General features: G+C 35.5%; 1 protein-coding gene across 3 annotated transcripts in view; it reads left to right on the top strand.

The window, feature by feature from the left end:
- PPP1R12A (protein phosphatase 1 regulatory subunit 12A) overlaps positions 1–24,447 on the top strand; it is a 122,036-nt gene that overhangs the window by 71,201 nt on the left and 26,388 nt on the right. For 2 of the 3 annotated variants that reach the window (XM_080392487.1, XM_080392488.1), the window contains exons 4-15: positions 352–511; positions 2,396–2,540; positions 5,436–5,510; positions 5,955–6,043; positions 6,168–6,325; positions 9,602–9,729; positions 13,110–13,325; positions 14,079–14,173; positions 17,119–17,241; positions 19,586–19,747; positions 20,209–20,385; positions 24,076–24,166. In XM_080392487.1, coding sequence (XP_080248613.1) covers positions 352–511; positions 2,396–2,540; positions 5,436–5,510; positions 5,955–6,043; positions 6,168–6,325; positions 9,602–9,729; positions 13,110–13,325; positions 14,079–14,173; positions 17,119–17,241; positions 19,586–19,747; positions 20,209–20,385; positions 24,076–24,166 — 1,619 coding nt within the window. The remainder of the gene's footprint in view (positions 1–351; positions 512–2,395; positions 2,541–5,435; positions 5,511–5,954; positions 6,044–6,167; positions 6,326–9,601; positions 9,730–13,109; positions 13,326–14,078; positions 14,174–17,118; positions 17,242–19,585; positions 19,748–20,208; positions 20,386–24,075; positions 24,167–24,447) is intronic. The other variant, XM_080392489.1, reaches the window with a different exon arrangement.

Raw genomic sequence — 24,447 nt, 5'->3', positions numbered from 1 at the left:
ATATTTTGGTGCTTAGAAGGTTAAAATACAATTTATCTCTTTTTTTATAGTGATTATTACTGTGATGGTAGACATTCTTAAAATTGAAGAGCTGTTTTTAGTAGCTTTCTGGTTTTGATGGGGGAATGACTGCATTATGCATGCAAAGTGTCATGCAATAATGGATGTTTCCATAACCTCTTGGGATTAGTCTTCAAAAAAGATAGCCGTATCTAACAGTGAACATTATTCATATTGTTTAGCCGTTATTTTGTTTCACATAAACATGGTATAAGATTTATTACGTAACTGAATTAAAGTATTTGACCTAAAATATTTTGTATGCTCTTTCCCCTTCCTGATCTGAATTAGGGGTTGATATAGAGGCAGCTCGAAAAGAAGAGGAAAGAATAATGCTAAGAGACGCAAGACAGTGGCTCAACAGTGGCCATATAAATGATGTCAGGCATGCAAAATCTGGTGGTACAGCACTTCATGTAGCTGCTGCTAAGGGCTATACAGAAGTCTTAAAGTAAGTGTGGTTTAAATGGAAATTTTTCATATTTGGTTGTCTGGTTGATGTAATGCTGCTTGGAATTGATAGGATTGGACACTTCTGATTTTAGGGGTTGTATCTTGGAAAACCATAAACTCGGGAACTATCTTTTCCTCAGAGGTTGATACTATATTTTTGAGCACTCATAAATCATGGGGCTGTTACTTTTGTCATTCAAAATATGAGCACAGTGTACATACTGAGCCTGAATACTTATGTAAAGGTTGACAAAAAACTTACACTGTTTATATGGCCAACTGTGTAAACAAGCTTAGTACCATTTTATAATGCCAGTTGGTTGATGCATATTTTCAAGGCACCATATTTATTTGCATACATTAAGTAGGGTTTGTACTAGTTTTTTAGACCTAAGGAACCTAAGAATTTAATTTTGCCTTTTTGATATTGTTGAAAATCGTGACTCTTGAAATTTTTCCAGGAAAGCTTCAGACTATTGGTGTCCCATAATGCACAGGTAGCTTTTCATTAGTACAATACAAATAAATACTGTAACAGAGCCTTAATTTGTTCTTCATCAAAGCTCTGCTTTTACTGAAGTAAAGCATACTTAATAATACATTGCTTTACTGTGGTTATAAATGTATTTGGCTGCTTTAACAATACTGGGAACAGTTACATATTGTAACAAGAATGAAGATGAGCACGCACCCTGACTGTGTAAGTATTGCTACCTTTAAGGTCTGCAGAGCCTTGTAATGCTTTGTCAACACAGAAATTGAATGACAGAGCTTTTTTAATCATTATAACCATTAAATCTAGTTTACTGAGTGGCAGTGCTGCTTCAATAAACCATGGTGCTTCAACATGATGAAGATAAATTATTCTGTTACAAAATAATAACTTTGTTTTAGAATAGCATGTGTCTGTAAGGGAGTTTTATCTACAATGTTTTGGGTTTTTTTAAGCTCTCTGTTACTCTTTTTTGTAGTCCAGTCCACGTACTTTTCCTAGGATGGGGAAAAATTGTGTGTGTGCAGGCAATTTTCATGATGGCTTCAAAATATCAAAAATGTGTGCTCTGTGTAGGATGCAAGACTAAAAGACCAAGACATTGCAGCAGAGTACATGTGAAAGTTGACTCATTGGAGGATATTAGTAGAAGTGTATTGGCTCTTGAGAAACAGAGAGACAATTTTTTGAGAAGAATACTTCACGATTATGTGGCTTTTAAAAATTATGGGCAGTGTTTCAGGGAGCTGATAGCCCTTAAAACAAAACTGTTTCTCAGGATAGGTGTCTGTTGTCACTTTGACACTCACATCAGAACGATGCTGAATTTGAGTGTTGAATGCAGGCTGAAAAGCAGCTCTTCTATTTGAGGAGCTCTGCTCCCTCTCAGAGAGCAATTGAAGCACATAAACACTAGGTTGTTATAATATCAAATGTTAATGACAGGAGGAGATACAAGTTTCAAGCAACTAATATTAGAATAGGAGGAAATTGTAATCATTTACTAGATAAGATCACTGTATCTAACAATTTTTGACATTTTACAGCTCTCCTTTCCTTAAAAGGGCATTTCTCTATTACTGCACATGTAGAGAAAAATCTCTTAACTCTATAGAAAGAATAGACTTTGAATGAAGAGCAAGTGAATAAAGAAGAAAATAGAAAAGGCTATTTTTCCTGAATTTTCCTTAAAAATATACATACCTACTGAAGAATGAAAAGACAAATGTTTCTGTAAAGAGATAAAATTAATCAGTTGTCAGTGATGCAACTAAAATATGTATGATGAAAAAGGAGAAGGGATGTTATTGTAGAATAATGTTATGATTTTGTACCAATTTATTTATCCCTGTCAGTAGTGTCAAGATCTAATTCTTTAAATTTCTTTAGGCTTTTAATACAGGCTCGCTACGATGTAAATATTAAAGATTATGATGGCTGGACACCACTTCATGCTGCTGCTCACTGGGGTAAAGAAGAAGCATGTCGCATTTTAGTGGAAAACCTATGTGATATGGAGGCTGTCAACAAAGTGGTAGGATTTTTATGTAATCCTTGTCAAGATACAAAGTTCTGGTCTCTAAAGTGACTTTAGAAGCCAGGGTAAGAAAAGTGATGATAAACTGCTGTTTACTGTACGTGGAGCTTTATATAATGCATGTTTTGTCAAAACAGCATGCTTGTGCTCAAAACTAAATTCTCCGATTGTCTTATTTCTAGGCCCGCTTTATGCTTAGTTCTATATTAAATTATCCATGTAATCTTTGACATGGAAATTCAAAATAGAATGGGTTTCTTGACATTTCAGAGGCACAAAATTAGTGACTTGATGGATTGCATAGAGGCTTTCATTTGGTCACTAAAGATGATGATGCCTTTGGGTAGTGTTTTAACTCTTACAATCAGCTTGTGTTGGCGTACTAAGGAGTTATCAGTATATGCTGGTTTGGGTGCACTGGAAGAAACTTGTAGGCATTTCTGGACTTCTAGACATAACTTGAATGCTTCCAAAGCTTTATTTCCTTGACTTCTATGCAAAGGCCTGCATAGCTTGCTGACTTTGCAAGATCGCGCTCCCAACAGATATAAATACATTCATGATTCACATAGGCGTCGCAAGGATCCAGAGCTTTTCATTCAGCTGTGTAAATGCTAAAGCTCTCTTCTCTTTGCAGTATGTTTTACAGATAGATTCTTACCTAGTTCCAATTTCTGTCAATATGTATATATGTAAAATACCTGCCCAACTTTTAAGATGGTTTCTTCATATAATTTTTCTATGAACTTCTTAAAATAAATTAGGGAAATATACAGATGCAGATCATGAAATAGCAAGTGTTTATTCTGTATAAGGGCCAAACTACTGCTGCTTAACATTTTTAGTCTTTGATGACTTTTTCTGCTTTAGAAATTGAAGTTCTTATAATAAAATCAAAGAAATATGGAATGAAATTTCAAATAGCTTCAACTCTCTATAATCCTTATAGAACTTCTAAATATCAGCAGTATAACTGTATTTTGTATCAGGCAATCAAAAACTGATGCAATTAACTGAAGGCAGTTTATAAAGTTAACCATCGGAGTTTTTACTGGGGTTGTGAACATGTGGAGGGTGGTATTGCAGAGCACTCTTTCATGAAAGTATGTTCAAATCAACCTGGGCAAGAGTAAGAATAAATAAGGTACAGAGAGTTATAAGCTGTTTTATTTGGTGTATGGGATTGTCTGTGCAAGCTAGGAAAGCTTTTCCTGTGTGTTCTTAGGTAAGCTGGTAAGCATTTTTGCTTTGGGAGATAGGAAGATTGAAAACTCCTTTGGATTTTGTTTCAGTTGTAGGTGCTTAGCATCTCAGAGAACTCAGGCATTATTGTTTAGGCACTTGACTTCAGGTATTAACTTTTATGGATTGGGTTCAGATACAACCTTCCAACTACAACAGTTTTTTGCAAAGTGATTTTTTTGTGGTCAGGGTAGGTTAACTCATATTTTTTGGAAACAAATCCATTTAATAGCTACCTAAAAATAGAAGGCCAGATTAAAAACTGTAGTCATAATGCAGATATAAACTTGAGATAATTTTGTTGTTTAGTTTCCAGATTAGTGCTGTTTTATACTAAATGGAATAGTTCAAATGTCAGAGGACCTCAAGCTATTTTGGGTAACGCTTCTTGAAAGATGCACGTGCTTCTATATGGTCAGAAGTTTTATGGATATGAAAACTAGTAGTTTGATAGTCCATCCTTTCTAACCAGTTAAGATAGCTTTCACAGTGTAATAAGGAATATATTTGCCTTTAGTTAACATTTTGAGGAGCTCAAGTAAGCAGAGACAAATATGTACAACTTTAATTATCTTTATAATCTGCTGTGACCACTTTAAAATGGCAGCTCTGTCTTTATTGCGGGTTATTGTACAGAAGTACTTACTTGACCAATCTTGTCGTGGTCCTCCCAACATTTCTGTGTCCACCCAGCACGTTGATGCAGCTGCATTTATTATACCAGTGGATCTAGGACTTTGCTTAGAATCCAGCCTTCTATTTGAATGCACATTTCCAAATAGGAAACATTGTATTGCAGTATCAAAGTAAGTTAGGCTTTCTTTGTGAAACTGTGTGAGCTTCAGCCCTTCTCATCTTCAAGTAGAGATGAAGAAAGGGAATTTTTTATATCTTTACCGATTTAAACCTTAAAGATAAAATCTCACGTCCGGTGGGTATCTGGTGTACCTGAGAATCGCAGTGACTATGTAGATGTAAGATACGGCAAGCTGAAGAAATTCCAGGTGACAGCATTACTCTGTGTTACTGAGTCACATGATGGTCTGTTTATTCAAGTATGTCCCATGGAAATCATACACTGAGGGGGGACAATGGTTGTAGCAGATCTTTTCTAAAATGGATTGTAAAATGTAAAATACAGTTTTACTGTAAGAATGTTAAAGCATGACCACTTAAATTTAGTAAAGTTTGCTTAAATAATTTACACTTTAAAAAAACATGCTGTATATGGTAGTCTAAGATGGGCAGGATACTGAACTGCTCAGGATCCATCCATACAGCTGCCATTGGAATAGTTATTTGGAACCAATATTGTGGGAATCACATTCCTTGAGTCTACTTTTTATTGGTAGTGTTGTTTTCCTTCAAAGGACAGAAAATTTTTTTTGAAGTCTTGTTTTTATCTCTTAAAAAATATGTTTGCTCATCAGGTATGGCTGTTTCTGTTTCAGTTCCCCAAAAAAAGCAATATTGCAAAATCTGTTTCAACTACTGACAGACTAACAGTTTGTAATAGAGCTTGGCTTACACTTTCTAATTTTTCTCTCTGAATGTGCTCCTTACCTGCATCATCATGTGATAAGGCATCATAATCTGTTACATGTAAATTCTGCTGTACAGTTATGGTGTTTAATTCTTCCCTTTCTCCAGGGGCAGACAGCATTTGATGTGGCAGATGAAGATATTCTAGGATATTTAGAAGAATTACAAAAGAAGCAGAATCTGGTAGGCCTTGTCTATGTAAAGATGTATATCTCTGTGTGTATGTTATACTTTATTGTACAGATGATTGTGGTGTACAGCTCAGAAGCATATAGATTAAAAACAAAGGTTTGATTTGGGACTTTAACTCAGGTAATGCCACAGTCATCTCAGAAGATCTTTTATGCCCTTATGTGGTCAATTATGGTGACCCAAAATCCTTGGAAAAAAGAAGGTGCTGTTCTTCTTGCCTTATCTGATGGGCATTTTATGATCTGAAGCATCAACAACAAGTAACTTACTTGGAATAACAGTTTAAGAGATTTTAGAATTTTTAACTTGAACACATTGAAAGCTCATACACATTCTAGTGTTTGTAGTAGTTGGAGAAGATTTCTGTCCAATTGTGATTTTGTCACGCTGATACCATTCAATCAATTTAACTGCATCTTTCTACATGTTTCAAAGCTTCATAGTGAAAAACGGGAAAAGAAATCTCCCCTAATTGAATCCACAGCCAACATGGATAATAATCAGACACAGAAGACATTCAAAAAGTAAGTAAACTAGGAAAAAGTATAAGCTCTTCATAAAAGAGATAACAAGCTGTCACAAAGTTCTACTTGACAAGCTTTAGTAAATTTTTTAGGTCTTAGTAAGTATTTTTCTTTTCAAACTCAGTAAGGAAACATTGATTATGGAGCAAGAAAAGAATGCATCTAGTATAGAGTCTCTGGAGCAAGAAAAAGCAGATGAGGAAGAAGAGGGAAAGAAGGATGAATCCAGTTGTTCTAGTGAAGAGGAAGAAGATGACGATTCAGAATCTGAAGCAGAGACAGGTACGTTATTTGGAGTATTGTCTGTCTTTAAGTTTTTACTTTATAAACTTATTTAACTCTCTATCATGTGATATTAAATAGCTGTAAGTTTCACCTATTCTTCTGCATTGCACGAAGCTTCCAGTCATTTTTAAAGCAAGTTTATATATGTTTAAAGTCAAGTCACAACAGATCAAACAGATGTCTTTACTACTTAGGTTAAAGCCATTAACAAACTTATTTGATTGCTACTTAATAACTGATACTTTTAATTCAATAGTTGGAATAATACAAGCCTTAAGCAGCATGTCAGAAAACACTGAAGTTAGAAAATCAAATCCGAAATGAAGGCTTCACAGTTTGCTTGTGGAACTGGTGCAGAGATTGAAACAGCAGAAGTGCAAACATTTGCAATTGGTTTTCCCATCCTGAAGTAATTAGCAATGCATTTGGCAGTCTTGGTTCAGGTATTCATAAAGTAATGGTGCATATATTTTCAGTGTATACTGAAATGAAAAAATATTTTAATATTAAATATTTTTATTTTAATATTAAGAGTTGCTTTTATTTTAATATTAAGAGTTTTAATATTAAGTTATTTTAATATTAAGAGTTGCTTCATATACAACTTCATTTCAAGAGGAATGTTCTTTGAAAAGTTTGGAATTGAATGCAGATTAAAATGTTCCTTTTTACTACTTTCTTCAGTTGAATTGGGGGGGGGGGGGGGGGGGGGGGGATGGTGGTGGTGGTGGAGGTTCTTGGAACAATTACCAGAGTTTTAAAGGAAATAGTGATGTAAGAACAGCATAGCATATTTTTCTTTCGTATCAGAAAACAAATGTCATGCAATCAGTCTTTAAAAATGTATGTTCAAGACTAATAAGGAATTTTAGAATTTCAGTGCAGCAATACAATACATGGACATAGATGTGATTAGAAAGATCTTGTTAATATTTTATACTTAGCTTTTTAATATAAGTAACCCTTTTCAGTGAGATGTCCATTCCCATTCTAAAACACTCTTTCCAATTTTTTCACCTGAAAAGATAAGACCATGGAGGGATTTTAGATGTAACCAATATATCATAAATATTTAATGTAGGCAGATACTAAAAATAAGTTGCAACACCAAACTGTCTATTATGGCTTAATTATTTTTGTATTTTGAAGTAAACCAACATTTTAGTGTTAAGCTGGAAAAAATGTCTGTCAGGTTTTATCATTAGTCTTTCACCTTGGTATATTTGCATCCCTTATTTACAGAGACTGAGCTTTGATAAACTCAAAGTGCTTGTAGTATATAACATGTAGTAATTTCTCAGTCACTGAACTAACTGTCTCCTGAACTTTATGACTCTAGTAACTGTGTTCTCTTCGTTACCAGTAGATAGTTTGTGCCAGGAAAATTTGACTGTGTCACAAGAATTAATTTATGTAAACTTTGGGGTTTTTAATATCAACAAGGCTTTATCATACTTTATTTGGCAAACTAGACTTTAAGCTTTTCCCTGCAGAGCTGCATCTCTCAATTCCAAGCTTGTACTTTCCCTTTTTTCCCATTATTCAGCTTAAAGTAATTTTCTGTTGAAAAATCTTAAGAATATAAGGAGCATTCTGGTTGTAAAATATTTTAATAGTGTTCAGTATTCTGAAGTCCTGGATACTGTGATTTCTGTGTTTTCCTAAAACTTACATTCTGTTTCACTGTTTCTCTGATTATGTGAAAATACAATTTAAAAATAAACACACTTCTGCCTGTAAGACCAAGATGGGAAATACGAATATAAAGCTGGCATCTCCTAAAGGACAGCAAAATATGCTGAATTATAAAATTTTCAGCAGTTCCATTTTTTTACCTTACTTTGAGGTAGTTCAGTGTTTTTTGAAGGTTAGTCAATGTTAGCTCAGTCATGCGTACAACTATTTTCTTCTTGTCCTTGAAATAATTTCAGAATACAGTTGTGAAAAAACCATTTTTCTCCTTCCATGCTTTCACTCCTGATAACTTTTTCTATATATTTTAAAGCTGTTTTACTCATTTGCAAATTTCCAGCAGATCTGCCTGCGTGTCATCTCAAATTATACTCTGTCTACATTGCCCTGTTGAACTTTTAATCACCATGACCTAGAAGTTTACCACCATTTTTCACTTGTGTTTAAAAAGAACTTCTCATTAAGTGCACAGTTAGTAAGCTGGTTTTTTATATTTGTATTTGTTTACTGCATAAGTAATTATTCAAAACATCTATTCAACTATGTCCATAACTAAAACAAGTGTATAATAGCAATATCATTAACGATACAATTTCCAGTCATAGATTAGTACGTTGTTGAATTTGTATGTTAGATGAGAGAACACCCCATGAAAACATTGCATACTTTCTAAATTAACTGCTCCTATGCTGCATGGGTAGTGTAGGCATAAAGGTATGTTTATAGTAGGGCCAAAACCAGTGGGGATTGAACCCCATGTTGCTCTGTACTGCACAGATGGGATGTAGCATCCCACTCCAAAGAATGTGCAATTTGGATAGCTGAAACAGAAGTGAAGCATAAGATTATGAAGCTCAAGCAAGTGCAGTGACAACCATGACGACTTCTGTATGTTTGCGTAAGTGGGGTTAAGGTACAGAGAGAAGGGACAGAGGAAGAAATATGCACAGGAAGAACAAAGCGGAAGAGAGTACAGTAGGTAGGCAATGAAACTTAGGTAGGAAAAACAAGGGACAAAATAGAAAGTCAGACCTCTGAAAGGCAAGTACATGCCTCAGCTCTCATTCTAATGACCAGAATCCCTGGCTGGGTTCTCTGCGCAGTTAATTTTTTCTTTGGACTCAACATACACAGTTATTTGAAAATAAATGTTTTATGTGGAATTAGCATCTTCTGTAGTTCAAATTGACTGTTAATTGCGAACATACCTCCTACTGTTAAATCTTTATGGTCATTAGCATTCTACTAAAATACAGGCTGTTTGGGGAGGCTGTGGAATCTCTGTCTGTAGAGGTTTTCAAGGCCTGACTCATCAAAGCCCTGAGAAACCCGGTCTGTATGCAATATTGACCCTGCTTTGAGCAGGAAAAAAATGTTATGTGCCTGACTGTTACAGAAAAAAGGTGGACCTAACTTATACAGATTGGGAGTGAGATGGGAAAACACTGAGAAACAAATAATAAAATGCTGTTTGGAAAGTTAACTGTCAAGTTTCTTCAAAAGAAATTCAATTCTGTGTTGTAAAAGTGAAGAAATTTTGAATTAAAAAATTAAAACCATGATCTTATACATATTTTGCAGATAAGACCAAAACCTTGGCAGCTGTAACTAATAATGCGAATACCACAAGTATGCAGTCAGCATCAGTAGCTGTGACCACACCTTCAGTAGCCAGTGGCCAAGGGGCACCTACATCACCTGTTAAAAAGGTAAAATAAAATACCTTTCTTGTATGCTTACACAGAAGAATAGAATTCTAAAATTACATTTTTTGGTTTTTGTATAAAAACTGGATTGGGTTATCCAGTGAATTGATGAAAAATATGGACAGTTTCCTAAAATATTTTGGGGTTTTGCAGAAGCTATGTTCAATGTTTTTAAATTTTGTATTATTTTGACCCTAACCAGGGATCTAAAATACAGAACTATGAAATATCTCAACACAAGTCCTTTCAAAAAAACAAAAATCTGTTGCACAGTGAGTGGAGTTCTTGTTTTTCTGAAGCTAAACTTCATCTTTTGAAAGTCTTTGCTGTGCCAGACTCCCCCAAAATTTATAGAAACTACAGTTATCGTGTCTCTTTTTGCCTATATTTGTGATGTACTTAAGGCAAGGGAGGCAGTCCTGACTAAGGTACTTTCAGGAGTCCTTGGAAGCATTCATCTGGTGCTTAGGCACAGAAGTTGAAAATGACACCTGAAATAAGTAGAAGTCCCAACCGTGATTTCAGTATTGTTAGGACCTCATGGAAGAGCTGAAGAATTGGGACACATACTTTATTCAATGAACAGCTCAAAAACACATCTAGCAAAGCCATATTTTGTGCAGGAAGCTTTTTACAGCTTGATGTGAGAAGTTAATTGGAATTTATTTCAGTTTTGCTTGTCAGAGGGAAGATATGTATGCCTGAAGACAAAAAATTACAGTAGATGATAATACATAGTCAGAAGGTGGTATACAAGTTAAACTTTTTAAGGTATCAAAGAAACTGGGTAGTAAGCCATTAAGGCATTTGCCTATCATTACAACTGTTCTATACACATCATAATCAGAGCGTAACCCTCTACTGATGCTTCTGAAAAGGGTCTTGAGGAGAAATGGCAGTCATGATGTACTGAAGCCACAGCAGAGAGAGGAGATGTACTGCTGTGTATATTATGTATTGTATTTAGCTCCAGGGAGCGTACTGGAGTCCTATTTTCATATTCTCAATAGAAACTACTGATGATTCATCTTACAAAGTATACTTTAGTGTAACAGATGCAGGGAATATATTGCCCAACTGCATCATACTATGTAATACTGTACAGTAGGGTTGGGTCAACCCTTCTGATCCCAAGCGCTACTTTACAAAAATGATTGTGGCTGATGTCCACAAGTTTTATCTCAAGAAACATGAAAGCTAAAGGGAAATTGCAGGCATGGCTCACTGGCAGCAATGACTACTGTTTCCCCTTGCTGAGCTTTGTGGCTGGGCAGACAGCTAGATTCCAGGGCAATCTTGTGATGTTAATCTTAACTGGCTGGGTCAGTAAGGAATTACGGTTCTCTGTCATGGGAGCTGCATTTGCATTGCTCAGGAGCTGTGCAGACCTCAGAAGCCGCAAGTTCTCCGCACAAACCATAGCAAATGCATAAGGGAGGGAAGACATTGCGAGTAATTGCTCATTTGCTAGCTGTGACCAACAGGAATTGAATTCAAATATATAGTGTGACTTTTAATGCAAGGAAATAGCCTACTTCATATATTTATTTTTTGAAATCACTTCAGTAATACAAGCATTTTGGCAGTTGGGCAGTTTAATGGATGTGTTCACTTAGGTTTTTTACTGCACTTAGACTCTCCAGTGTGCAAAGAAAATTAAGATATCTAATACTTACTAAGACATTGTGTTTTTCTTATAATTGTCTGAACTTTATCTTGAAGTCAGAAGTTTCCTAGCTTGTCCTTTGCAATGAATGTATTTTATATTATGCAAAAGCCTTCTAAGCTATATGGCCTTCAGCAATAGGATATTACCAAATTGTTGCTAGCTGGGATGTGGCTTGGTACTCCAGAGCTGAATGATCAAATAGACATAATATTTTGGTTTGTGATTAAATGACAACGTGCGGAGGAGAGAACTCATTTATAATAATAATAAGAAGAAATAAGTATGATTTTAAGCTGAATGATAACCTTTTATAAATCATTCATATACTGGCTTTCAGCTTATTCTAATTTTATTATGCAGCAATTAATGGCTTATCTTTTGGTCCTAAAGGTAAAAAGTGCAAGTTAAAAGGAAACTGCAGTTATCTTTCTAATACTATATGTGAAAAATTCAGAGCCTTCTGTAGCTACAAAATAAGTGTGCATTTATATCAAGCCTGCTCATCTTGTAACAGAACACGTACATGTGATCTAGAGAAGCAGTTGCGGCTCATATCAGTGACCAACCAAAGAGGCTTTAAACAGTTTTTACTAATAATGAAGGTAAACCAGCTCTGTATGTATGATCTTGCACCTACTCTTGCACCTGCCTTTTCAGTTTGCTCCATCCGTCCTACTGCAGCTTCTCTTCTGCTTTTACACCATAGATGGCCAAACTGCAGGTTGCTCACAAGTGGTGCAGATGCAGTGTACTAAGCTTGAGTTTGGGTTTTCTTCAGTCTATATGGCATTCAGTAATGCTGCTTTCTGTCTGACAGTACTGAAGTAAGGCAAGTTTGGGAGTGAAAGTATGAGTTTGGTAGCTAAAGTAGTGTGGGATGTGGTTAAGGGGTATGAACAAAATATGGTAAGAAGGTAAGAGGTATGTTAATGTGAATCTTCAAGTATTCTCAACAATATGAGGATTTAGGCCATGGACCTTGTTAGGTCAACAGGCTTTGCTGTCCTCCTCTACGCAAACTGTAGTTCTGTCTCTGAATTAGCTAAACATGCTGTGTTGTGTTTAATAAGAATCTGTTACTAAGTTTTTAAGTCTCTTACTGCTTTTCGGTATTTTGTGCTGTAATGAAGAGCTACATAACATAAACGTAGGAACAAACTGTGGCTTTAACACAACCTTTTGTTTCTATTTTCCATTCTTTCAATCTTCATCTTTGTCTTGTCTTAATTGGCTTCAGTATGATTTCATTCCTCCTGTCATGCCTGTCGTGGAGTCAGTAGATCCTGCATCATGGAGGCAGGGTTTGCGCAAAACTGGCATTGTTCTTGTGCCCAGTAAGGGTGAAAAATCTATGGTGAGGTTCTGGTGTGCACAGGTTTGCATACAGGTTGCAAAATAACATATTTAATCAAACTGTTGATAATGGATTTGCATGTTTCTAAGTTTGCATCTCATGATCACAGTGTGTATTACAAAGTGTGGTTTTTTCTAAGCTAACTTCTAGAGTAGTATACTTTGTCCAGTCTTACATTTCTTATCTCATTAACTAATTTAAGAGAAGAGTGTGTAGGTTGTGTCTTATTGCAACTCCCATATGAATTCAACACTTCTATGATTATTAAAAACAGTTGTGTTCGAAAGTCTCTGCAAGGAGCATGAATTACCACAGGTAGTGTAAGTTAATAATACAAACTCATTTGCATGTGTTTTATAGTTTCCAACATCTACAGCCAAGGTCTCTCCCAAAGAAGAAGAGAGGAAAGATGAATCTCCTGCTTCCTGGAGGTTAGGTCTTAGAAAAACTGGTAGTTATGGTGCACTTGCAGAAATTACTGCTTCCAAAGAAGCTCAGAAAGAAAAGGACTCTGCAGGTGTTATGCGTTCTGCTTCAAGTCCTAGACTTTCCTCTTCATTGGACAACAAAGAAAAGGTAATCGTTCTCATTGTGAAACAGAATTTTGAGGAATTGATCTACCTTACTTAGTATAGATTGTGTTCTAGAAGTAAGACAGTACTACACATCTATTCTTTACCAAAATTCTGAAAAATTATGCAGCTTCTGTGTGGTCTCTTTAGAAGTGTAGTATGCACCTTCCTTGTCTCGTGACCTGGTGCATAGGCTTGGGGCTTTTCCCTTTATTGGGACTTGCAATGCTAGTAGTAGTTCTTGCAGTTAATGGAGATTAGTGGTTTGAGTTTCAGCATCACTTGGAGAGTGATGTTGAAAGACTCTTAACATGAAGGAGTCTCTGTTTCTATTCCATAGTAATTTTTTATTTACAAAGATTTAGTTCTGTAATTAAACATGAATATACTAAACCGAGTGAAGGACTAATATGGAACAGGTAAATGAACAGCATAGAACTTTGTGGTTCTATTTCAAGTACAAATCTTCAAATGTTTTCACATTTAAATATAATACTATATAAAAATACTAGAATGGTTGCTTTCAATAATCAGTGTTGGAATTGTACTGCAGCAAAATAATCAAGTAATTTACATTGCTAAAATGAAAAATAAAATTTCCTTTTCCCATTATAGTCTTGATACTTAACTAAAGCTTGAAAGTCATTTGTATAACCAGGTCACAATAAATACAGCTGAAGTTGTCATAATGATTTTTCTGGCCAACAGCAGTATAATCAATAATAGTAACACTTAATAAAAAGTACATGTCTTTCAGGAGAAAGATGGAAAAGGAACTCGACTTGCATATGTTGCACCTACAATACCAAGACGACTGGCCAGTACCTCTGACATTGATGAAAAAGAAAACAGGTGACTCTGGAGTTATAATTTGTTAAATATAAAATGACTTGAGCTGAGAGTGGCTAGCAAACAGATTTTAAAACAATGCTAATTTATAGAGTATGCTGATCCATAGGGTATTCATATTCCTGAATGTTTTTGATCTTGTAAATTATAATGATCCTTTTTTAAATCCACATTATTATATGATAAGAGCAGAACTGGGCAATGGCTATTGTCTTCTTGGGGGAAGAAAATAAATAAAGTCCAAAATATGAAGTCATAAACTGAAACTACTGAAGGATGCTAAAAGCATTTTACTGCTTTGTCTTGAGCCGTGGAGTGCTGCTACTGGGCTCCATCGTTACTTTGGGTAATAACAAAATGCTGTGTTTCTTACAGTCCTGGCTTAAAAACATACTGCATTTACAAAAACAATAGTTCAGTTACAAAAGCGAATCTTCTATTTTTCTTGTTTACATGTTGACCTGTTGTCATCTTTTGGAGATTTTTACTTTCTTTGCTGGTATTTCTTCTGTAGCTTTCAGTATAAAAGGAACAAAAAGTTTAGATGCATGGGCTTGTTGCCAATTAGGATTTGGGGTACTTTCATGGCATTGTCAGAACCTTCCCATTTTTCACTTCTCTCCTTTATTGAGGTTCTACTTGGATATTTTCTTGAGTTAATATCAAATGCATAGTACAAAAATTAGAAGTCTCCCAAATGTGTTGTTTCTGTTGGATTGTCTCTAGATAGTTGAGTGTAGGATGACCTGAACTGAAAATCTTTTCATGGCTAAAAATGTGCCATTATAATAATTGTGTATAGGACTGATAAATCTCCTTATGTCTGAAGAGGAGCTTCTTTGTTGCTACTCTGGAGAATGGTTCATCTCTGTGCAAACACATGAATACTGGCTTTTTTTACAGTTATAGAATACTATTGCCTAAGTTTAGTCTCTGGGTGACACATTCTGTTTCAAAACAGGGATATTCCAGCTCTCACGCTCCCGTAAAGTTTAGCTTAGTTTGTTAGCATCTTTCATATTACTTGGCCAGATTTTTAAAAATCTATTTGTATCGCAGGGCAGTTTGGATTTTCTGTTTGTGCTTGTCATCCTCTGGAGCACTATATTCTTTGAGACTGCGTTTGTCAGTTTCGGTTTGTTTATAAGAATGATTAATAGTATTTCAATTTTTATCCTTCTCATAAACTCTTCTCCAAAAGCATCTTAACTAGATGATACCTTAAGATTGGGAAAAATACTTCATTGCAATTTTTTCTTAGAAACTGTTATTGCTTGTAACAAATGGATTAAATTTTGCTTTACTGTCGAGGTTTATTTGTGTCCTTGATGCGCCAGTCTTAACCATCATGATTTATTCAGATAGTTCCAAAGATGGGTATCAGCAACAGCAATGTAAATGTAATAGCCATTTTTCCTCATATGCATTGTGTGAACTGTAGTCATCAGGCTTTTTAGTCCCAGCGCAGACCAGAGAACTTTCTGTGTTCCTTGGTGTACCAGAGAAGAAGCCTGCTTTTATGCCAGCCTGTATAGGCACCAATACTTTGCCTAGTGTATGATGTGGCAGATAACCCAGCTTGCTTACTTAAAGCCGTAAGAGACTTTTGACATTTAGTCTGACCTTGTTTACATGTAGAATTTAATCATCTGCTCTACAGGTACCTTAATAAATTATTAAGGTTTCTGCCTTTTATCCCAGATCTTTTTCCTTGTTGGTTGCTTATCTTATTGCTGGGTTCTTGTTCTACCTGTCTGAACACCTGCTTGCCTAGTTTATTGATGATGTAGTGTAATCCAGCTAACATCCTACTGCGAGTAATGGAAAGGACTTCAAGAGTCCTAGCTGGGCTTTTAGATTAACAAATCTCAGACATCCAGCCTCAGTTCAGTAGCCAATGCTACAGCAAAAGTTTTGAAGTCTGTAGTGTGCTGGCTAAGTGAAATCTTCATTAATTATGAAAAATTTTCATGCAGCAGGACCTTTCTGTAGTAGGTGATACCTCAGAATTTGTGTTTCTCTTTTGTGGTGAAAAATAACACTGCCTTGGCCTTTTTTTGTTCATTTTCTAAAGTTGTTTCCGACTGCAGAAGTGCTAGCATAAATTTTTGTACAAAAAGCAGTACATTCTGAAGGCCAAAGGTATCTGAACATAAAATACATTTTAACAAAATTTTGTTTTATTTTCCATCACACACGAGGTTGCCTTTTATATATAGTTCTGTGAAAGACATTTTGTTTTCTTCCTTATATCTGAATTTTGCTTTACATCTTGAGCTGACACTTTATTAGAAATGCAGTTTTTTGCATCTCAGTATCAATTTTCAGTGTAGTTTTTCTAAGTAGATGTTTGCAAGGTTATTTCTTGCTGCTATAAACTGCAACAATAGGCTGGAAATTTCTTATGACTAAAGTAATGTCAGCTAATGATACATGACGGGCCATTCAGGAATAGCTACTACAGGCCTGTTTACACTCAGTATCATGAGTTCTAAAGCCTAGTCAGCTTTTGAACTTCTTATAACATCCAAGAATGAAAAATCCCATTAAATCAGTTTCTAAAAAACAAGGGTAGTTTTCTCTTAATTTGAACTGCATAATCTGAGGCAAACAGAAAAGTCTCTTGTTCCTTTTTTGAGAAAAACAGAGCCAGCAATGGTCAAAGATAAAAGCTGATGATTGATTTCATGTTGATTAAATCTTCTTCAGCAGTTTTTGTTTTGGTGCTACTTTTCTATTATATTTCTAACAGTGTTAGTATGAATGTAGTATTTTTCCACAGGAGCTTGAAAATTATTGTCCATAAAAGTCATTTTATTCATGTTTCGTGTGGTTAAGTGTGTTATCCGGGGTTGTAATCTTTAATTTGAAGCTCCGTTTCAGCTCACATCAAGAACAACCTTCTTTAATACAAGTTTGCAAAACTAAAATATTTTGGTTTTTTACAGGGACTCGTCTGCTAGCTCAATACGTGGTGGCAGTTCCTACACCAGGAGAAAATGGGAGGAAGATGTCAAGAAAAACAGTTTGAATGAAGGTCCTACATCATTAAACACAAGTTATCAAAGAAGGTGCGGGATTTTCTCTTTCTCTTTTTTTTTATCAAAATGTTTGCAAATTGACAGGAACAAATCAAGTACTGAATCACTTTGTAAGAACAGTTTAAAACTGAATGGTGCCATGTTCATAATATTTGCAAAGTATGTACTTGTGCTGATGCAATACCTGTGCTGATTTTAAAACTACACCATGTTTACTAGCTTAGAGTGTCACAGCAACTGCTGTATAATTAAACTTACATTCTTCCTTTTTTCTATTGTTTATTTCACTTTGAGGTTCATTTGACTCTTTCCAGACTAGCTCGGTAGCCAAAGATAACTATTTTAAGTGTTGGAATAGAAGTAATTCTGCTTGGTATCTGAAAAGGGGAAAAATATTGTCTCTGAATCTTGATTTTTCTGTGACAGTATCAGAGGTCTTGGGCTGCTCTCCACAGTGCTAGATTTTAGCATCATAGAATGCTGTCATGGTTTAACCCCAGCTGGCAACCAAGCCCCACGCAGCCGCTTGCTCACTCCCCCTCACCCAGTGGAATTGGGAGGAGGATTGGAAAGGGAGGTAAAAATCAAGGTGGTTTGAGATAAGAACAATTCAATAGGTAAAGCAAAAGCCACGCACACAAGCAAAGCAAAACCAGGAATTCACTCACTACTTCCCATGGGCAGGCAGGTGTTTGGCCGTCCCCAGGGAAGCCGGGCTCCATCACATGTAACTGTTACTCAGGAAGACAAACGCCATAATGCCAAATGTCCCCCCCCTTCCTTCTTCTTCCCCCAGTTTATATACTCATCATGACACCCCATGGTATAGAATATCCCTTTGGCCATTTTGGGTCAGCTGCCCTGGCTGTGTCCCCTCCTAGTTTCCCGTGCCCCTCCAGCCCTCTCGCTGGCAGGGCCTGAGAAACCGAAAAGTCCCTGACTTAATAAAAACATCACCCAGCAACAACTAAAAACATCAGTGTCCTATCAGCATTGTTCTCACACCAAATACAAAACACAGTACTGCAGCAGCTACTAAGAAGAAAATTAACTATCCCAGCTGAAACCAGGACAAATGCATATGTAAAACTAACTTGAATGCAAAGTAAATTATTAATAGGAAAATAATTTTCAGGTGTTTGTGGTTCCTCTCTTGCAGGATTTTCTCAGAAGGAATCATATCCTGCACATTACTACACAGTTAACTTTACTCCATTGTGTAGTTTTAATGTAGCTATTTGATTAAAGTTACTCACTGGATATTGATACGTGCTGCTGATGTACATGGTGATGGGTACTTAACCTTTTTTTTTAGTCTTGACATTTATGTTGTCAACGGCATGTAGTCAGGCTGTTTCATACAGGATAATTTATCTTACATCTTTGTTAATGTCCTGCCTTAAAAAGATAACTCAATTTTCCTAACTTTGCATTTAGCGTTTAGGAAAGATGTATCCTGTTCTGGATGGAATATATTAAGAGTTGATATATGAGAACAGTCTTTGCATGTTGGCTTTTATCAATATTTACGATCCAGTCTTGAAACAAAATATGTGCATCACTTTTAAATTGCATGTGGTGCTTTAGTGGTGTATTTCTTTAGTTTTTCATGTATTTTTATTTTTTCTTTGGCATTACAGAACTGATAACAACAGAAAAAATTATCAATTGCAGAATGACAAAGAAGCATCTTTCCTTACAACTTGTGCAGTTAGGGATATGATGCTCTCACTGTTCTAACTGTGGATTCAGGGGTTTAGTCATGGGCAAACATCCTGACTTAATAACGCAGAATTTGCTCATCCAGAACCAATGGCTAAAATGTGGAAACGACTGGATCTTCTTTACAACTTGAAGAGCAAGGGAAAAACCTGAGTGGGAGATTAATCTTTCTGGGAATTACTAAAGTTTTTTAAAAGGCAGTACATTTAGTTGGTTGAAAATTATAAGAGGAGTGATATTGATGACATTTCTATTAAGCTGTGGAGTAAAACTTTGCATTTTCTGAGGTATTCAGTGTGAGTGAAGCAGCAGATTTAAAAATGGGATATTGGGGGCCCTATAGGAACACTTCAGTAGATGCAATCAAGAGAATCATACATAAAACGGCAAGATTCCATTTTTTGTCTCCTCTCCGTGTGAAGAAACAGTCAGGACTAAGGGACACTTCTGCTGCCCTCTGAAGTCATAGGTTAAAAGTCCCAGTCAAGGAAATAGTGAAGAAAATGCATCTTTTGCCCCAGAATTTTCTCAGACTCAACTGAGACACAGAATACATGGGCAGGAATTTAATGAATCTTTCACAGCTTGGTGATATTTTAATGAGCAAAGGTACATAATATGAATGCATCCATTGTACACATCTCTCCTTCAGTGGCTCCTTTGGAAGAAGACAAGATGATTTGATTAGTTCTAATGTTCCAAGTACCGCATCAACAGTTACCTCTTCTGCTGGTCTTCAGAAAGCCCTGCCTGCCAGCGCAAACACTACTACAAAGAGTACAACGGGTTCTACTTCAGCAGGTGTGCAAAGCAGGTAATGGCACCAGCAGACTTCCCTTTTTTTTTTTTTTTTTTTTTTTTTATTTGTCAGGTCTATTGTGTGCTTATGTATGTGCATGCGTTCTTGTTTAGTAGATCCTGGGGCTCTGGATTTTTTCACTTTCCTGTTAAATTTGTTCCAATTTTATACAATTTGGCTTGAAAATTGTGAATGGCTGGCTTCTGTAAAGTGACAGCCATGTTGGTATAAAAGAATAATTCCAATGTTACAAGGATATGAAGAATAGAAGTTCAGTTTTTGTGAACTGATAATTCTTCATTTATTAAATTCAATAGCTCAAGTTGAGCTTTCACAGTAGAGACACTTTTTCAGTTTGCTTTTAAAAAAAAAAATCCATCCCTCAATTTACATGTTACTAGTTGTTTAGTAAAGTGCTTTCATTGTTTAGCTGTTTCCTTTTCTCTTTTTTTGTGTTGCTGCTTGTTATGCTGTAGTACCTCAAATCGTTTGTGGGCTGAGGATAGTACTGAGAAAGAAAAGGACAGTGTTCCTACAGCAGTGACCGTTCCTGTTGCACCATCTGTTGTAAATGCTACAGCCATTACCACAGCCATGACTACAGCTACTTCTGGCACTGTATCCTCAACATCAGAGGTCAGGGAGAGACGGAGGTGTGTAAAGGAAGTAATGTTGCTCTTATACAAAAGTTTGGTTGTTTTTTTTTTATTTAAAGGAATGTGTTGGTTACCACAAATTTGGATAGTACAGTATGTAAAGCAGTGGTGTTTGCATGCAGTTTATGGAAGCAACTATCAATGTGCCTCAATTTATGTAAGAGCTTAGTACTGGTAGAGACTGTTCATTAAATTTGAACTTTGATATTGTATATTTTTGACTGGCCTTGGGTTCTCATTTAGCATGTGGTATTTTCATCTTTGTATTTCTGTTAATAGATAAAATGAGTCATCTTAAAAATGCCCATAATGGAACTATGGAAAAAGACTGAATTAAAAATAAGAAAAGTCAATAATCAGTTGCTTACTACAAGTACAAGTTGCTGCTGCTTGAGCTACTGTAATCCTGGCAGTATGCTATGTTACAATGTAGGATTTTTTCAGACATTTTTTGTGCCTGGCAGTACTGAGAAAAGAGCATTGAACTCAACACATTCTGATTATTTCATTGCATCATTTAGCATCTCTTCTACTTGAAACATAATATACAGTTGTAAATGCAATGGTTTAAGAGCTGTTCAGTATGAAGAATGAGTAAGAAGCTGATACAAATTTTATTTTAAGAATATGGTCAGGTTTCTGTTACAGTTACAGAAATGCGTTAAGATTAGTGCGTATTTATGTTTCTGTAAAGACTTGTTACCTGCTATTTATGGAAGCAAAAGTAAGATTTCACGAGGTTGTTAATTCCTGTTAGCTTTCCCTGGGTGGTGGTTCTTCTGGCTGTATATGTTTATCCTTCAACCTTCCACTGAGATGCAAGTTCAGATTTCTGTGTTGCTACTGTAAGTAGTTTTGAAATGTAATTCCTCTATCAGTGCCAGATGTGTGGATGTTCACGGAGGTAATGAAGCTGTTTGCTGTTACAGAAGAAACCTGCATTTCTTGGTTCACTTAAGGCAGCAACAACATTCAAAGACTCTTCATAGCTTTAGGCCTATTTAGGATAGTCTGTTTCCCATAGCCTTCCTTTCGTACCCAAAACTGAGATGAAGTAACTGTTATGAAATGGGGATTTTTTTTTTTTTTCTTTCCCACCATGTTTCAGGAGGTTCCCACAGGTGCCTACAACCCATTCCAATAACAACCACATTCAGAACCTGCATTTTCCATAGAGAAATTTGATTGAACCCAATAAATCAAACCTGAAACCAACAAAATGCATCTTTTTTCAAAAGCAGTTCCATTTTTAAAATGCAAATGCTATTTCAGTCTCATATGAGCTAGAAAAGCAAGGAAATTTAGAACTAAGGCTTTGCTGTCTTGTTTGCTCTCACTAGTGTGTGTATACTAATGCGCATATGCTACATCCATTTTAGATACCTGCAATTGGCCTGAAGTTCCTTGTTTTTGTCTGACTCTGGGCCAATTGTGTAATACAGTCTTGCAGATGCCTTCTTGATGGCATATTAAGATATCCATTAAATCTTAGGAATCAGCCAAACTGGAATAATTACTGCATGTGAGAAGGTACTGCTCTAAATACCAGCACATGCATATTTTTATTTTTATATATATATATATATACACAGATACATATATATATGTGCTTATGTGTATCTATTTATGTTTATATGCACATGAAAAACCTGTCTGTATATGCTAAATATTTTCCTAAGAAACGAAATTGTTTTATCCATACTTATAGACTGAAAGTGTATATTTAGGAAGTACGTTTGAAGTAGAATTTTGAAGAATATTTGAAAAGTAAAGACTTTATAAACTGCTTTTAGTAATGAAGCATGTAACGTTGCATCCTTCTTAGAGTAGCTGAAGAAGCTATATTTATCTAATTTTTTAGGCTTGGTTTAGAGAAGCAGGGAAGAGAATGACAAACCTGAATCTTTAAACCTTTGTATCATAACTTGTGTGGCATACACGAGGGATGCTAGGGGAGGACACTTCCTACTCTAAAGCAGCTGTGGTGTGCACCTGGCAAGTTGTGAGTTTTAATTTTCTCTCAGTGAGGTCTGAAGTATTTTGGATTTATTGGAGGGTAGGCATATGTACAACAGTTACTTAAGAGCAAGTTATATGGAGTAATTAGTAGCAATTTTCAAGCCCTAAAGATTACACCTGCTCTGCCATTCAGACTTCTTAGGTAGGTACTATTTCAGGTCATTTAGCTGAAGCAGATAACAGGCACCCTTTTCCTAAAACAGGTAGGGCCCAGGGCTCTAGGAAAATTGAAAGTCTATCAAAACACTGTTTGCAAGAAAACGGGATAAGGAAATCAAATTAATGTAGTGAGAGGTTTTTTAAGATGTGTCATAAGATAGGAGATGTTTCTATATTTTTAAGTATAGCAGGTAGTTAGAAATACTCTCCTGTGTTTTGGGGGTAATTTGTTTAATAGAGATAGAACATTGGTAGTAGTCAATAGGCCTGTGTAAATAAAGTTTATTTTTAAAACTGAGAATTGTTTTACAACTGGTTTTAGTATGTGCTAAAGCTAAAAAATATGTAATTTGTGTTAATAGGTGATGGCTTGTGAATATAATCACTAGCCAATTACTGAATCGTTAAACAAATATTCTTAATTAGATTTTAAAATACAAACAAGCAGAAAACGTTACAGAATCTGACTCTACCAGTTTCAATGGAGCTAATTTTATGATCTAAAGAAGCTCAGAGAGGTTTTGTGCAACCTTTTAGCAACCTTCTGATTCTGGTTTTTCAAATTTTTCTGATTTTAGCTAATCTAAGGATTTTAAAAAACGGTTAAATTATAATAGCATTCCCAGAATATGCTGTAATAGAAAATCAACAAATGCATTAAAAACTTTAATTTCTTTCATGATAGCTTTACATACTTACATATATATACACACAATTATACATTTGGAGGTATACATGTATTTCTTATTTTTCGTTTTCTTGTCTTTTTTCCTTTTTTTTTTTTTTTTCCACCCCAGTTACCTGGCTTGGAGAATCTTTAAAGAGTCTGTACCTTGTATGGCTACTCTAGTAGCCTTTTGGCTTTGATTATAATTACCTGCTTAGTCTGCAGGATTTTTGTGGATTTCATGAGGATTTATTTTTAAGCAGTTTTTTTGAAAGAGACTTGGATTATGAAGCATGGTTGATTCATGTGAAAATATGGTAACCACCATCTCAAGGATTTTTAATCCCTGGTGCAATAGATCTAAGTTTAATCTCTGGTTAATTTAAATTAAAAAAATTAATCTCTGGTGCAATTAGGTTTTCTGCATTAGCAGTTCGTTTAGCTTTTTCTAAAAGCCTACAAGTTATGTTAAAAGTTAATACACACATATGTATTTTATGTATAAATGTGTAACTGGCTGAATCTCAGCGGTCTTTACCCCTATGTTAGTAGACTTAACTAACATAGTTAGTAACAAAAAAGCTTGTTATATTTGGAGATGGTAAAAAGAAATCTAAATTGAAGTAGGAAAACACTGTATATATGTTGAGTTTTAAGGTTTCTGTCTTGATGAATAAATCATTGATATAGATTAAATGTCTAAAATATAATGTCTTACATAGTTGAAGACTTTCTTCTTACTGCTTTGGTTTCTAGTCGTATAATGTGGGTTTTTTCTGACGATTTAATAAATTTGTATGAAAATTATCATTTGCCAATTTTGTATGTAATTAACTCTTTAGATCATACCTCACTCCAGTACGGGATGAAGAGTCAGAGTCCCAAAGAAAAGCTAGATCCAGGCAAGCAAGACAGTCTAGAAGATCTACACAGGTATAGTTTCATTAAAGCTTCTACATTTATAGAACCATACCCATGTAGCTCCCTGAGTATAGTGATGTTTTAACTTCCCAGTGAAGCCCCTAATAAACTGATGGTTTTTCCTGGTATAAAAGAACTTGTACCAGATGTAATAAAGCCTCTTACCTTTTTTTTTTAACTTTCTTCCCTGAAAGGTTTAGGACCCTTCATTGTGTACTGAAAGTTGCTTTTTGTATTCACTGAAGAGTGACTTAATACAAAATTGAAAGGAAGGTTTTGATTGCATTATGGTA

This window comes from Falco punctatus (assembly GCF_963210335.1).
Source record: "Falco punctatus genome assembly, chromosome: 6".
Taxonomy (NCBI): Eukaryota; Metazoa; Chordata; class Aves; order Falconiformes; family Falconidae; genus Falco; species Falco punctatus.
Note: the sequence above shows the minus strand (reverse complement) of the source record. Positions and strands in the feature narration are given on the sequence as shown.